We start from the raw sequence: 13,212 nt of genomic DNA on the forward strand, positions 1-13,212 counted from the left end.
AGGGATTTCTTTATATTCATAATGTCAATCTACCTGGCAGCAGTTCAGAGTGAAGTATCTTTCTGTTTAAGGTGGTAAGACCCCATGAGTGCATAGTTTCAGATGCTTTGAACATAAGTATTTCTAAGCCCATCAAGTAATACAACTGGAGCAAAGTTTATTTTAACTGTGTCAAAGCAGATTCCATGGAACATTCTGTGCTGTTTTTATGGCAAATTGAAGCAACTCAGTTTAATATGAAATGTTTGCATAAGTGAAAGATAAGCAATAATTGAGACTCAAAGTAACCTCAGAATACCTAAATGTTTCTTGGTCTAACTATGGTTCTGTGTCCAATGTTATAGTGTTCAGATACTCTGGAGTTAAAAACTATGGGAGATATAACTAAGTTGTTCTAAAGCATAAACAAAACCAATTTGTTCATGTAGCCATTTCTGAGCTTGCTTTTGACCATGGTTGAACAGTGATTTCTCCAAATGTTGCAAGTCCAACTTGAGTTTGCCCTTGGTATAATCTGGTAATCATGTGTACAGCAAATTTTTTAGAGAAAAGTAAAATCCTGAAAATCCTCATGGTCTAGGACGCATGATTCCAGAATTCTCCATGTCCTATTGAATCCCTGGCCTTATACCACTTCTCCATGCTCACATTTACCATCATATACATTCCCTCCTTGAGAGTAGATTCTAATATGTGCAAATGACTTTCACTATAAGAAGACAATATGAAACTCCTAACTCTAATAGAGAAAAGCACTTCTCATGAAGGCTGTTTGCTCTCTTGGGAGACTCTCTATCTACTGAAGTGTTGAATATCATCAAAGTAAAGATGTCTGTGTTTCCCCTGGGACTCTGCCTAAGCTCTCATCCATGTTATTCCACCTGAGCATAGAGAAGAGCACAGAATCCTCCCAAGACTACAAAATTTACATTCTCTTTTCTCTTGTTTGGGAGTACCTTCAAAATGGAGAAAAAGACCATGAAACTTTTGTTGTAGCATTGTGATTTTATTGAAATTATTTTGTGTGGAATACAAAGGGTTGCCCTGCATATGACTTACAACGAGGAAGCACATTTGTAAACATCTGTTACTTTGTTTTCAGACTAATGATGGACTCATTCTTAAACTTAATCTTTTCAGTCCTGTTACATTATGTTTTAAAAGATGTTAAAACTGGGTTTTAGAAAACATCTACTAGACACACCAAAAATTTACCTGTAGGTGGCAACTATCTAATTTGTGGTGCCTTGATTTACTATGTCTAGTTGTCTCCATTGCAGTTGCCATTATTTAGTAAAACACATTGACTATACACCACTCTTTTGAATATTCCTACATGGTTCATTTCACACAAATCACAATGAATTCCGTCATCTTAAAGAAGTCATTTAAGGAGCTTCTTTCTAGAATGGCCACCTGACTTTAGAAGGATCACATAGCATTTGGGAAGAAATATACAGCCCAGTAAGCCAGCACTGGAGGCCAGAATTGAAAGAATTTCCACAGCCACCATGGTTTTGCCTTTGGAGCTCAGGTAAGCGGGGACAAAAGAAATCCACACACTGCAGAAAACCAGCATGCTGAATGTGATTGTTTTTGCCTCATTGAAGCTGTCAGGTAGCCTTCTTGCCAGAAAAGCAATAAGCAAGCTCAGACTGGCCAGAAAGCCCAAGTACCCCAGAACACAATAGAAAGCAAGGGTGGACCCCTCATTACACAACAGGATGATTTGCCCAAACTCTGACTGCATGTCAACATCAGGGAAAGGAGGATATGTTCCCAGCCAGACTGCACAGATGCACACTTGAATGATGGAACCACAGCAGACTATAGCATTTGAGAGTCGGGTCACCATCCACATTCGTAAGGTGCTTCCTGGTTTGATGGCTTTGAAGACCACAACCACAATGAAGGTCTTTGCCAAGATAGCAGAAACAGCAACAGAGAATACAACCCCAAAAATCACTTGTCTCAAGACACAAGTGACTGTGCTAGGTTGACCAATGAATATTAATGAGCAAAAGAAACAGAACATTAGAGAAACTAGGAGGAGATAACTGAGATTTCTGTTATTTGCTCTGACAATGGGTGTGTCCTGATAGCGGATAAATAATCCTAAAATCATGGCTGAAAAGGCAGCTAAACTAATGGCCACAGAAGTCAAAACAGCTCCCAGAGTATCTTCATGGGACAAAAATGCCTTAATTTTAGGGAGACACTGATTCCTCTGCTTATTTGGATACTGGTCTTCAGGACACTTGATGCAATGATCCATATCTGAAAGGGAGGCAGATTGGTTTATTACATTCCACCAGTCACTCTCCAGATAAACCTATGGGACATATATCTTGTGCAGAACAATTGTTGTATTAGAAAGGAAATGGATACATATGTAAACAATCTCTGTTGTAAACTTCTCATTCCACTTATGATTGGAATTTATTTTTGTACTTTTAGAGAACTTTTGTTAAAAAAAAAATAATCATGGTTGGAAAAACCATGTGATCTAATATCTATTCCCCTAGAAACTGCAACATACTAGGAATGAATACCTTGTAGGCCATGATTACATTCTCTCCTGCTTGGATGTAATCATGGGACAGGAAGGAGAAGGACAGCAGAGTAGAATAACTTACTAATTAAAAGGGAACTTAGAAATTCAGAAGAAAATTTTGGAGACAGAGTTTTTGGAAGAGAGAATATTAGGAGAAGAATTTAGAACTAAAGATTAAAATCCCTTTGAAGAATGTCCCATTTTCTTTCTGAGATTTTCCCTAGCAGGCTGGGAGTCCCAGCCTCCAAGTTCCTGTAGAGATAAAAACAAAGGCTACTTTATTTAATCCCCAACTGCTATGAGGTGCTAAATGTCAGAAGCTACAGTTTCTTTCCTCAAGAGGAACTGAGAGAGGCAGGCCAGCTACCACTGCAAAGTAACTTAGACTTAAGACAGGGATATGTTTCATTGTTAAACAGAAATCCTAAATATCTCTTAAACCAAGTGTTCCCCCCTCCCCAACACTCTTTCCCCACTCAGCTACCTCCAAGAGAGAACTAGACTCTCAAAGCAGGCCTCGGACAGGAAGGCCTAGTAACTAAAACTTCCTAATATTTACTGACATCTATGTTTAAACTGGGTATTTTCTTTTGATTCTTGCATTTTGATTTTTACCAGAAGATACATCATTGTTTGAGAAATAGTGCTAGGGGAAATACATTTTAATTGAATAGTTTTTCTTAGGAAAAAAACCCTGCTTGCTTTGGTGAGTTCCTTAATATCTTTGATTGAACACTGATTATAAGTTTATTAAAAGAAAAATAATTTTGCACTTAGTTTTCAATAAATATTTATTACCTATATTTAAATTACCTGAGTTTACTGTACTTTTACATAAATATTTAGGAATTTTCTTCACATAGTGTCTTTTTTAAAAGGATGCAGGTAAAGCTAAGTCTTGAATATTTAAGATGAATGCAGTGGAATGGGAAGCCTTACTCACTAACCTTAGACTTCATCCACTCTGAAGACACTTGCAGGGATCCATTGTTAATTAGAAAAATAATTACAGCAAGGCACCATACTGCACACCTGTAATTCTAGCACTCAGGAGGTCTAACAGCCAGCCTGGTTTACACACCACAGGCCTGGCAAAACCACAAAGATTTTACTGTGAGGCCCTGTCTCAAAATAAGACAAAATGGAAGAAAAGGAAACAAAAGAAAAGAAAAAAGGAAGGACCAAAAACTATTGCATATTCAACTGAGTTTATATGCCCCAAAATATTTTTTAAAATACCAGCAAAGAATTGATCATTCTATACTGTTAATTCCTCTTCCAAAGGGGAATTCAAACCAGGATTTTTCAGTGTTATAGACAGATTGTTTTCAGGGATAATGGTTTCTTTATGGTCATGATCCAAAGTCTATGTGTTTGGCTATCAATTCTGCTCATTGTCCTCTTTGATTTTGAAGAACATTTCATTTGATATAAGAAGGTAGACATTGGCGGTTTGAAGAAAAATGATACACTGGAATAAAACTGGTTGGACTCCTACAGGAGAATAGATGCAATGTTCTACAAGGAATATAGTGGAGTATTAGCAGCCACTGGAAAGTCAGCGGGCCAAGAACCAGCACTGGATCTATTTTAAAAAGTATATGGTGAATCCAATTGAATTTAGTTTATGAAGTGAAACATTTTTCTGGCAATAATTGCATGATCTGTGGAAACAGCTGAGTCTAGAGCTCATGCCTAGCATATATAAGGCTTTAGGTTCTATTCCCAGCACAAAAAAGTGTTAAATGCATGATGACAATAAAAATATTTTTCTCAGACTCATTTAGTAAACTGGGATTATATCACCCAACTAAAATCCTGATTTTCAGTAAATGTAAACATGCATACTTTCAAACTGCTTTTTGAAAATTAATGTTTTAAGGCAGAGCACAAAAATTATTGTTCCAGATTATGAATTTAAAAGTACTGAAGTTCTAGGAAATTGTACATCAATATTTGGTAGATGTAAGACTATGAAGAAAAAAGATATTCAGTCACATATTCTTGGAAACATCAAGCCTTCTGTTGATGGCTCAGAAAATACTGCTTTGGGGTAAAAAGGGAAACATTCCACAGCATATTAGGTAAACTAAAGGCACCTTAAAGAGATGCTATTTCTAGGGAGTATGAGGAAGACACCTTTTCTTGTCTTTTTACTCTACCAGCGTATCTCTAAGAAAATGGTGGTATTTGAAATGGTGAAGAAATGGAAAACAAAGACAAAAATAGCTGTGGACACAAGGAATTTAGGCAGAACTGGAGCCTTGAGGGTAATTAGAAACAGCCATAAGGAAAAGGTCCCAACTGGGACTCTGATTGGGTCCTGGCCTGTGCTGCCACTGGAGGCCACATCCATTTGTGTGACCCTGCTGCAGCAGGAGTCTGTTACCAAGGCCAGGTGGATGTCCCTGGTCTGGCTTGCCACCTAGAGATATGCTGATGTCTGAGGGCTGTGTAATGATGGCCCCATCCCTTACCTGAATATGGTGGGAGAGCTGGCTCAGGGGACATGAAAGCAGGAGAGCTGACTGGAGTGATGCATTACTCAGGATGGTGGTCCCTACAGACCTCTGGAGTAACAGGGGAGTCATGCACCCCGCCATGGGAGACTTAGCCCTACCTCTTGTCTCTGCAATGGGTAGATGATGGGAGATACTTGTCCCCACTTTTGTCCTTCAGCAGCTGCAGCACTCAGGAAAAAGAGCCTGTTGTACTTGTGAGCAGCACAATAGATTTGACCATCGAGATGTGATGTGGGGCACAACTGAGCCCATCCACAAGGGCAAGAATATGGCAGAGTGAAAAGCTCTTGACTGCCCTGAAGTGACATGCATGAGGGAGGGATGGAAAGATGAGTGGGATGAGGGTGTATGATGTGAAATTCACAAAGATCCAATACAAAATTATTTTTTAAAAAAACAAGTATGAAGAATAAGGACTTGGCAGTGCTTATCTATAAGCCCAGGACTCAGGACCTAGATAGTCTGGCCTCCCATTACCTTGCTACTAAAAAAGGCAAAGAACATCATTTACATAGACTTTGGTAAGTAATGATTTCATTTGGGAAAATAACATGGTCATGACAACATATCTACTTTGAAATAGATGTTTATGTGAAGTAAGGATACAAAAAACCTGGAAGAAAATTTTGTTGCTGTACTCTGGAGAGACTATGAAATTAGAATCATTTTGAGGAAGAAGTGACAGCCAGGCAGTAAGAGGACAGTATGATCATAGCAATTTATAGAGTTTCTCTGAAATGTAATTTTTCTGTGAATAAAATGTTGGTTATTTTTAGTTATTAATTCTAGCATGAGATAAGGTCATATTTTATAATGTATCTCATAGTTTAGGCTACACAGGGAGCACTAACTGTTTACAATATACAGAGAGCACTAACTTCACTCATTAATACTGCTACAGCTGGAATTGAACCATTAGTTAAAAGCAGGAATACAAAGAAAAGAAACTTAAACTCATTGCAGATGTGCAGAAGACAAAGTCTTATGCAGGAGCACATTCCTGTGGTCTTAGTCAGTCATGAGGCTGAGCCTGAAGGATTGCTGGAGCCCAGGAGTTTGAGACCAATACACACACCATGTCAAATAAAACAATCAGATAAACAAACATCAGTAACAAAAATGTCTGGGTTGAAATCAAGATTTTTTTGTTTGTTTTTGGTGAGTTTTTCAAGACACAGTCTCTCTGTGTAGCCCTGGCTATCCTGAAACTCACTCTGTAGATCAGGCTGGCCATGAACTCAGACATCCACATACTGAGAGTTGTGATTAAAGCCTCTGCCACTTACACCTCACAAGAACATGTTTTAAAGTATTGGGACTTAGCTACACAAATATAACTGTGTCTTCAGGTGTTGTGTTACTCAGCCTTACCCTGTGTGTACCTCATTTCCACATTCAGACTCATTTTTATAAGTGGCCACATTCAGAACCATTTCTAGAAATTTCCACATTCAGAAACATTTCTAGAAATTTTCACATTAAGAATCATTTTATAAATACCTGTTTCATTTGCAATCTCTCCATCTGGACATAGGGCACAATCAAAACAACAAAATGGTTTCCCCTCAACAGGTGTTTTCCTAAATCCAAGTGGACAACTTTGACTGCAAACAGATACAGGAGTCTGTGTAGGGGACATGAGAGGAGGGAATGCAGTCAACACATGACATTCAGTATTGGCATCCAGATGGTAATTTTCAACAGGACAACTGTATACTGTGACAACCACGAACTACCATCCTTTTACCATCCTTTTAGAGAGCGTGAAGACAAAGTGTGTTTCTCTCTCTCTCTCTCTCTCTCTCTCTCTCTCTCTCTCTCTCTCTCTCTCTCTCTCTCTCTCTCCTGCTTTATATTTGATACAATTTTAAAGTTTACATATATCAAGTACATCCCCTACACTATGTCTGTACAGGTCCTCTCTCTCTCTCCCAACCCACCAAAATTTATGTTCTTTCTCAAAAATAAAACTGAAACACAAAAAACATGACTGTTACACTTGTGGGCCAGAAATGTTGAGAACTGCACTGTCCCACGTTGGGCACCAAAAATGTTGCACCCTGAGCTGCCCCACATTTGGGGGCCCAAGTGTCTAGGACTGTTCTGTCAGTGTTGGAACCCGCACTGCCAAAAGCCTTGGGGACTAACTTGTTAGCCCGCACTGCCCCAAGCAGCTCTGGTCTGTGGGTTGGGGTTCAGCAAGAGAGAGAGTGAGGACAGATGTGAGGAATAAAGACCAGTCAGAGTGTGATTCAATCCCATTTATTCTTCAGTCTCTGTTCTTCTCTCCAAGTCCTAAGTCTTGAGTTCCTAGTCCCTAGTTCCTAGTCCTTAGTGCCTCCAAGTTCCAATTTCAAAGTTTCTTTTTCCAAGTGCTAAGTGTCTAATGTCTAATAGCTAACCAAGTTATACTATAAGTTGTACTCTCTAACCTAATTTCTAGTTCCAAGTTGTACTGCAAGTTGTACTCTAAGTTGTTTCCAAATTGTTCTCTCTAATGTCTAATAACTACTCCCAAGTTGTACTCTAAGTTGTTCTGTCTTAATGCCTAATCCTACTCCAAGTTGTACTCTCTGAAATGTCTGATTCTCTGATCTCTCTTCTGTCTGTCTCTCGCCTTTTATGTTTCACATCTGAGCCACGTCTTTAGGTCATGCCTTTAAGTCATGCCCTTAGGCCTTGTCTCTAAATCTGATCTCTCTTTTTTTTGTTTGTTTGGTTTTTGTTGTTTTTTTGTTTGTTTGTTTTGTTTTTTTGAGACAGGGTCTCAAAAGGTGTTTGTTTTTTTGAGACAGGGTGTAGTCTTGGCTGTTCTGGAACTCACTCTGTAGACCAGGCTGGCCTCGAACTCAGAAATCCGCCTATCTCTGCCTCTCAAGTGCTGGGATTAAAGGCGTGCACCACCATACCTTTTCAAAAGGGAAGGCTGGGGAAACTTACAGAGACCGTGCCTGTCTTTGGTTGGAACAAATGACCCCAGCCTCCCTTTCCCGTCTTTGGATGACTCAACAGCCATTGGTTGAGCTCCTGTCTTAGGATTGTGAAGCCTACATTTTTAGGGGCAAGGGTCTTGAAGTGTTCTTTTACCCGTCATTGATTATCCGGCTTAGCGGGTAATTTAGGGGATATACCTCGTTATTCTTGATGACAGAAGTTTTAAAATCCCCTACTTCCAGCCTGTAATAACAGACCTGTGTGGGTTTCATTTGAAACAAAAGCCATCAGTTTGTGAACAGCATGGACCCGAGAGACAAGTGACTTAACAATGCCTGAACAGTCAGTATAACAGCAACATTCTTTTTTAAGGGCAACACATAACTCTCTTCTATTCTGTCTACAAATGTGTTATATCAGAATCTAAATCTATAGAAATACAAAACTGATCATAGCTTTGATCTGAACAAAACAAGTAGAGAAATCCCTGTTCCTGTTCTAGTCAATCTCAAACCCAAAAAACAACTATAGTGACTGTGATAGTGGGTTTTCTCCTAGGTCTAAACAATGTTCTCCACTAAATCATAAGTTGGGGAACTAAGAGTCCAATAGAGCCACCCTGGAGGTACAGGTGGTGATGTCTCCTTTTACACTGGGGACTTCCCAAGTCAGGTTTGCTGGTTGATCTGTTCCACTTTAAAGGCAATTGATAAGCATCTTCATGTTTCCTGCAAAGAAAAGTTATGCTTCTCAGGGGGGTTCTTCTCCCTGGATTTGTTATTGTTGTCTATTTGTTTAATCAATCTCTTTGGCAGCCAGCGTGCAGCATCTGCAGTTTGGGAATATATGCAGACAGAACTTATTCCCCAGATAAGCACTGGATCTGGCCCATTCCAGGTTCCAGTTAATGGGTCTTTCCAGAGGACTGTTGCAAAATTCTATTTGGTATCAGGATGCCAGAATCTATCTGCAGCAGATTTTCCTTCAGAATCTAAAGTTAAAAAATTTAAAATAAAGAGCATGTAATGAAGGATATTTCTTGGGGATCCCTTGGTAGGGTACAATTTCCCCTTTTTAATTTTTTCAAATTGACATTTAATGGTTCAATGCGCCCTTCCTGCCATACCTTTGCCCTGTGGATTATATGGAATACCTGTTTTATGTAGTATTCCCAATTTTTCACAGGATTGGTGGAAACTGGAGCTTGTATAACCTGGGCCATTATCAGTCTTTATCTGTTTAGGCACACCCAATACAGCAATTGTAGCAAGCATATGAGTGATCACATGCTTGCTTGTTTCTCCAGATTGTAATGTTGAATAAATGAAACCACTGTATGTATCTACACATACATGTATATATTTTTGATTGCCAAATTCATTATAATGAGTAACATGCATTTTCCAGAGACTGTTTGGTATCAGACCCTTTGGATTTAGGCCCAAATGAGGAACTGGTAAAAGTGTAATTCATGATTCACATTGTTTAACAATTTGTCTAGCTTCTTCTCAGGTAATTTTAAACATAATTTTCTAAAGTTTTAGAATTGAGGTGATGTAACTCATGAGCCTTTATGGCCTGATCCAAGTTAGATAATCCCTTCTTCACTTTTTCCTAATTCTTTCCCTGGGGGAAAATCCAGAGTTTGTCATTTGAGCCATGATTACTTCATTAGGGCTGCACATAATCAATGGCAACTGGGATAACAGATCTCTGCCTCAGAGATTAATAGGAAGACCCCTGATGACATAGGGTTGTATATTCCCTGTATTACCTTCTTTATCTTTCCATGTCAGTACCTTAGAGCTTTGTTGTGGATTTTGACTTTGGCCAATACCCCTTAGGTTGGTTAAGATTGGAGTCAGACCACGTAGCAGGCCAATTGCTTTGTTTTAGGATAGTAACATCAGCTCCTGTGTCAACCAAGCCTTGGAATGCCTTTCTATCCAGCCATAGTGTCATCATAGGTTTTTGTTTAACTATAGGCTGTACCCAATATGCATCAGAGGAACTAAAGCCTTGATCCAATCTTTTAGCATTCTTATATTTTTGATTAGTAGCATACAATGGAAGTAACAATAGTTGAGCTACCCTTCTTCCTGTAGGAATGGTGACTATATTCTGAATTGCCTGTGCCATTCCCTTAATCTCACCTTCATAATCATTGTCTATAACTCCAGGAAAAATTTGCAGTCCCTGCATAATAGTACTGCTTCTTCCCACTATCAGATCAAACACATTTGGATAGAATGACCAAACATTCCAGTGGGTAAGGCCTGAGGTCCCATTTCTTGAGTTAATACTATGTGGGTGGCAGAACTGAGGTCTAGTCCTGCACTTCCTGGTGTTGCTCAACTAAGTTCAGACAGGGATTGTTGTTTGTTGGTATGAAACTGGCTGCTCCATAAGCCTGTTTTGGCTTGCATTGGTTCGGGGCCTGAAGCTGGCCCCTGTTCCCGTTACCCTGATTATGGAAAAGGGTGTTTCCTTGTGCATCTCTTTTGGACCTACATTCACTAGCCCAGTGCCTTCCACGTTTGCAAAGTGGGCAGAGCCCAGGCTGTTTTCTGGGCTGTCTCTGGGTTAACTCATTTTCTGCCTCACAATCTCTTGCAAAGTGTCTAGGCTTGCTACATTTAAAACAGGCCTTTTGGTTTCTACTAGCCAAAAAATCTTTTACTGATTGTCCTTGCATGGAAGCAGCCATAGCTAAGCCCTGTTGGTAGGAGGGCCCTATGTCAGAACAGAGTCTGATATACCCTCTAAGGTCTGTCTTTTTCCTATAGGGTTTAATGGCCAATTGGCAGGCAGGATTGGCATTTTCATATGCAAGTTGTTTCACATAATCTACACCTGCCTCTGCATTACCAAAAATCCTCCCTGCTGTTGTCATTAATCGATGAACAAAATCAGAAAATCATTCATCAGGTCCTTGTCTGACTGCTGTTAAGGATGCACCAGGGTCTCCCTTTGCCGGGATTTTGCGCCAAGCCTTTATGGCTTCGTTTTGAATTTGAGCAAATAATCCTGGGTCACACTGCATCTGGTTATCACTAGAAGCAAATTGCCCTTCTCCTACTAAGGCATCAAAGGACAAACCATTGCCTGCCTGAATGTTTCTCCTAGCTGTTTCTCTACAATTCTCATGATACTATGATTTCCAAATAAGATAGTCACCACCACTAAGAACTGTTCTCACTAATGTATTCCAATCACTAGGAGTCAGCCACACCTCTGGGGCAGACTCTAAAATTGCAAGAGTAAAGGGAGCAGTGGCACCGTATTGTGATACTGCATTTTTTAATTCCTTAATAATTTGAAAATTAAATCCTGTGTGATGTCTCCAAGCAACCCCTTGATTGTCTCTGGTCTCTGATACAGGGAAAGCCTGAGCATCTCCCTTCTCTGGATGATCTGTGGCTAATCTTAAGCTAGGGGACAGGGACTTCCGTTGGACTCCTGGTTGAGGAACACAAAAAGCTGGGGGATTTTCGCAGTTTACCTCTCGAGACATCTTCCCTGTCTTTAATTTTTGTAGCCAATTACTTAAGTCCTGATACTCTTTTTCTAACTGTACTTGTTGTTTAAGAACAGATATCTTTTCCTGTAACTCCCTTATGGGATCTATTACCACCGTCTCCATTGTGGGAGCATTTTGGAGGGGGAGGCACATAGGGAGGGGGTCTTCCAGAAGAGGGCCATTCAGGGTTGTAATATTCGGCTGCCTCTTCCTCTAGGTCAGCACAATCTGGCTCTAAGAATTTGTCATCAACCTTTAGTTGTATTTTAGATTCTATTTTACGTTTCTTTTTATTTTGAACATGAAAGACAGCATTCAAACAACGAAGCAAAAACAAACAATTAACACACGTGAGCAGCAAACAACAAAACAAAAACAGAGAGTTGAGTTCAGGCTGACTTATTTCTTGACCCATTTTCATTAACATGACTTACCTTTCTCGAAGCCACAGATTCTTGCAGTGATCACCTTTGTTTCACTTCTGAATTTTCAGATTCTTCTTTCTGTAAAGTCCTTCACTGGGTCTTTCATTCTTGCTGCCCCACATTAGGCACCAAAAATGTCGCGGCCCAAGCCACCTTACACTTGGGGGCCAGAAATGTTAAGAACTGTACTATCCCACATTTGGGGGCCAAAATGTCTCCGTCCTTTCTGTCAGTGTTTGAAACCACACAGCCAAAAGCCTTGGGGGCTAAATTGTTAGAACCCTACTGCCGAAAGCTGCTCCAGTCTGTGGGTCAGGGTTCAGCAAGAGAGAGAGTGAGAACAGACTTGAAGAATGGAGACCAGACAGAGTGTGATTCAATCCCATTTATTCTTCAGTCTCTCTTCTTCTCTCCAAGTCCCTAGTTCCTAGTCCCTAGTGCCTCCAAGTTCCAAGTTTCTTCTTCCAAGTGCTAAGTGCCTAATGTCTAATTCCAAATTGTACTCCAAGTTGTACTGTCCTAATGCCTAATTCCTACTCCAAGTTTTACTCTCTGAAGTGTCTGATTCTCTGTTCCAAATTGTTCTGAACTCTCCTGTCTGCCTCTCACCTTTTATATGTCTCACTTCTAAGCCATGCCTCTAAGTCACGTCTTTAATCATGCCCTTAGGTCTTGTCTCTAAATCTGATCTCTAAGTCACAATCTTAAGTCACACACCTTTAAGTCTCACACACCCAAGGGAAAATCCTGGGTATCTAAAGCAAGATGTTATCAGAGTGTGCTCAGCTGTTGCAGGCTAATGTAACCAAGTCTCTTATCAGGGTATATGACTCAAGATGGCTGCAAGGATGATAGCCGCCTTCTGTCGGCTCCCTACACATAACAAATTACCTAACTCCTAGAAAATAAAATATAAAAGCACAGAAAGATAAACAAAGCAAAACAAAGCTCACCAAAGTACAACCAAATATTTATATACTGTGGATTCCCTTCTTGTGCTGTCCAACTACTACTGAACATGAGTCCTACCTTGGCGTGGTTGATGTACCCAGAGTTTTACATTGGTGAAAACTTACCAGGTCTTGTGAAGACCATAATGTTCTGCATTACTATGTATTACCTCTTCTTATCAAATCACAGAGATGTTCATGGTGAGCAAATCCAACAAAAAGAATGTAAATGTGCATATAGATTTAAAATTCAAATCCAAAAATGCCTGTTACAGGATATTTAATCATGCTGTGAACCCTGAGATAA

General features: G+C 39.8%; 1 protein-coding gene across 1 annotated transcript in view; it reads right to left on the reverse strand.

Moving 5' to 3' along the window:
• Positions 1–1,384: 1,384 nt before the first annotated feature.
• LOC117715317 (vomeronasal type-2 receptor 26-like) overlaps positions 1,385–13,212 on the reverse strand; it is a 37,678-nt gene continuing 25,850 nt past the window's right edge. Inside the window, exons 5-6 of the mRNA XM_034512076.1 lie at positions 6,577–6,700; positions 1,385–2,277 (exon numbers count right to left, since the gene is read on the reverse strand). Of these exons, the coding sequence (XP_034367967.1) occupies positions 1,385–2,277; positions 6,577–6,700 (1,017 nt within the window). The remainder of the gene's footprint in view (positions 2,278–6,576; positions 6,701–13,212) is intronic.

This window comes from Arvicanthis niloticus, chromosome 9 (assembly GCF_011762505.2).
Source record: "Arvicanthis niloticus isolate mArvNil1 chromosome 9, mArvNil1.pat.X, whole genome shotgun sequence".
NCBI lineage: Eukaryota > Metazoa > Chordata > Mammalia > Rodentia > Muridae > Arvicanthis > Arvicanthis niloticus.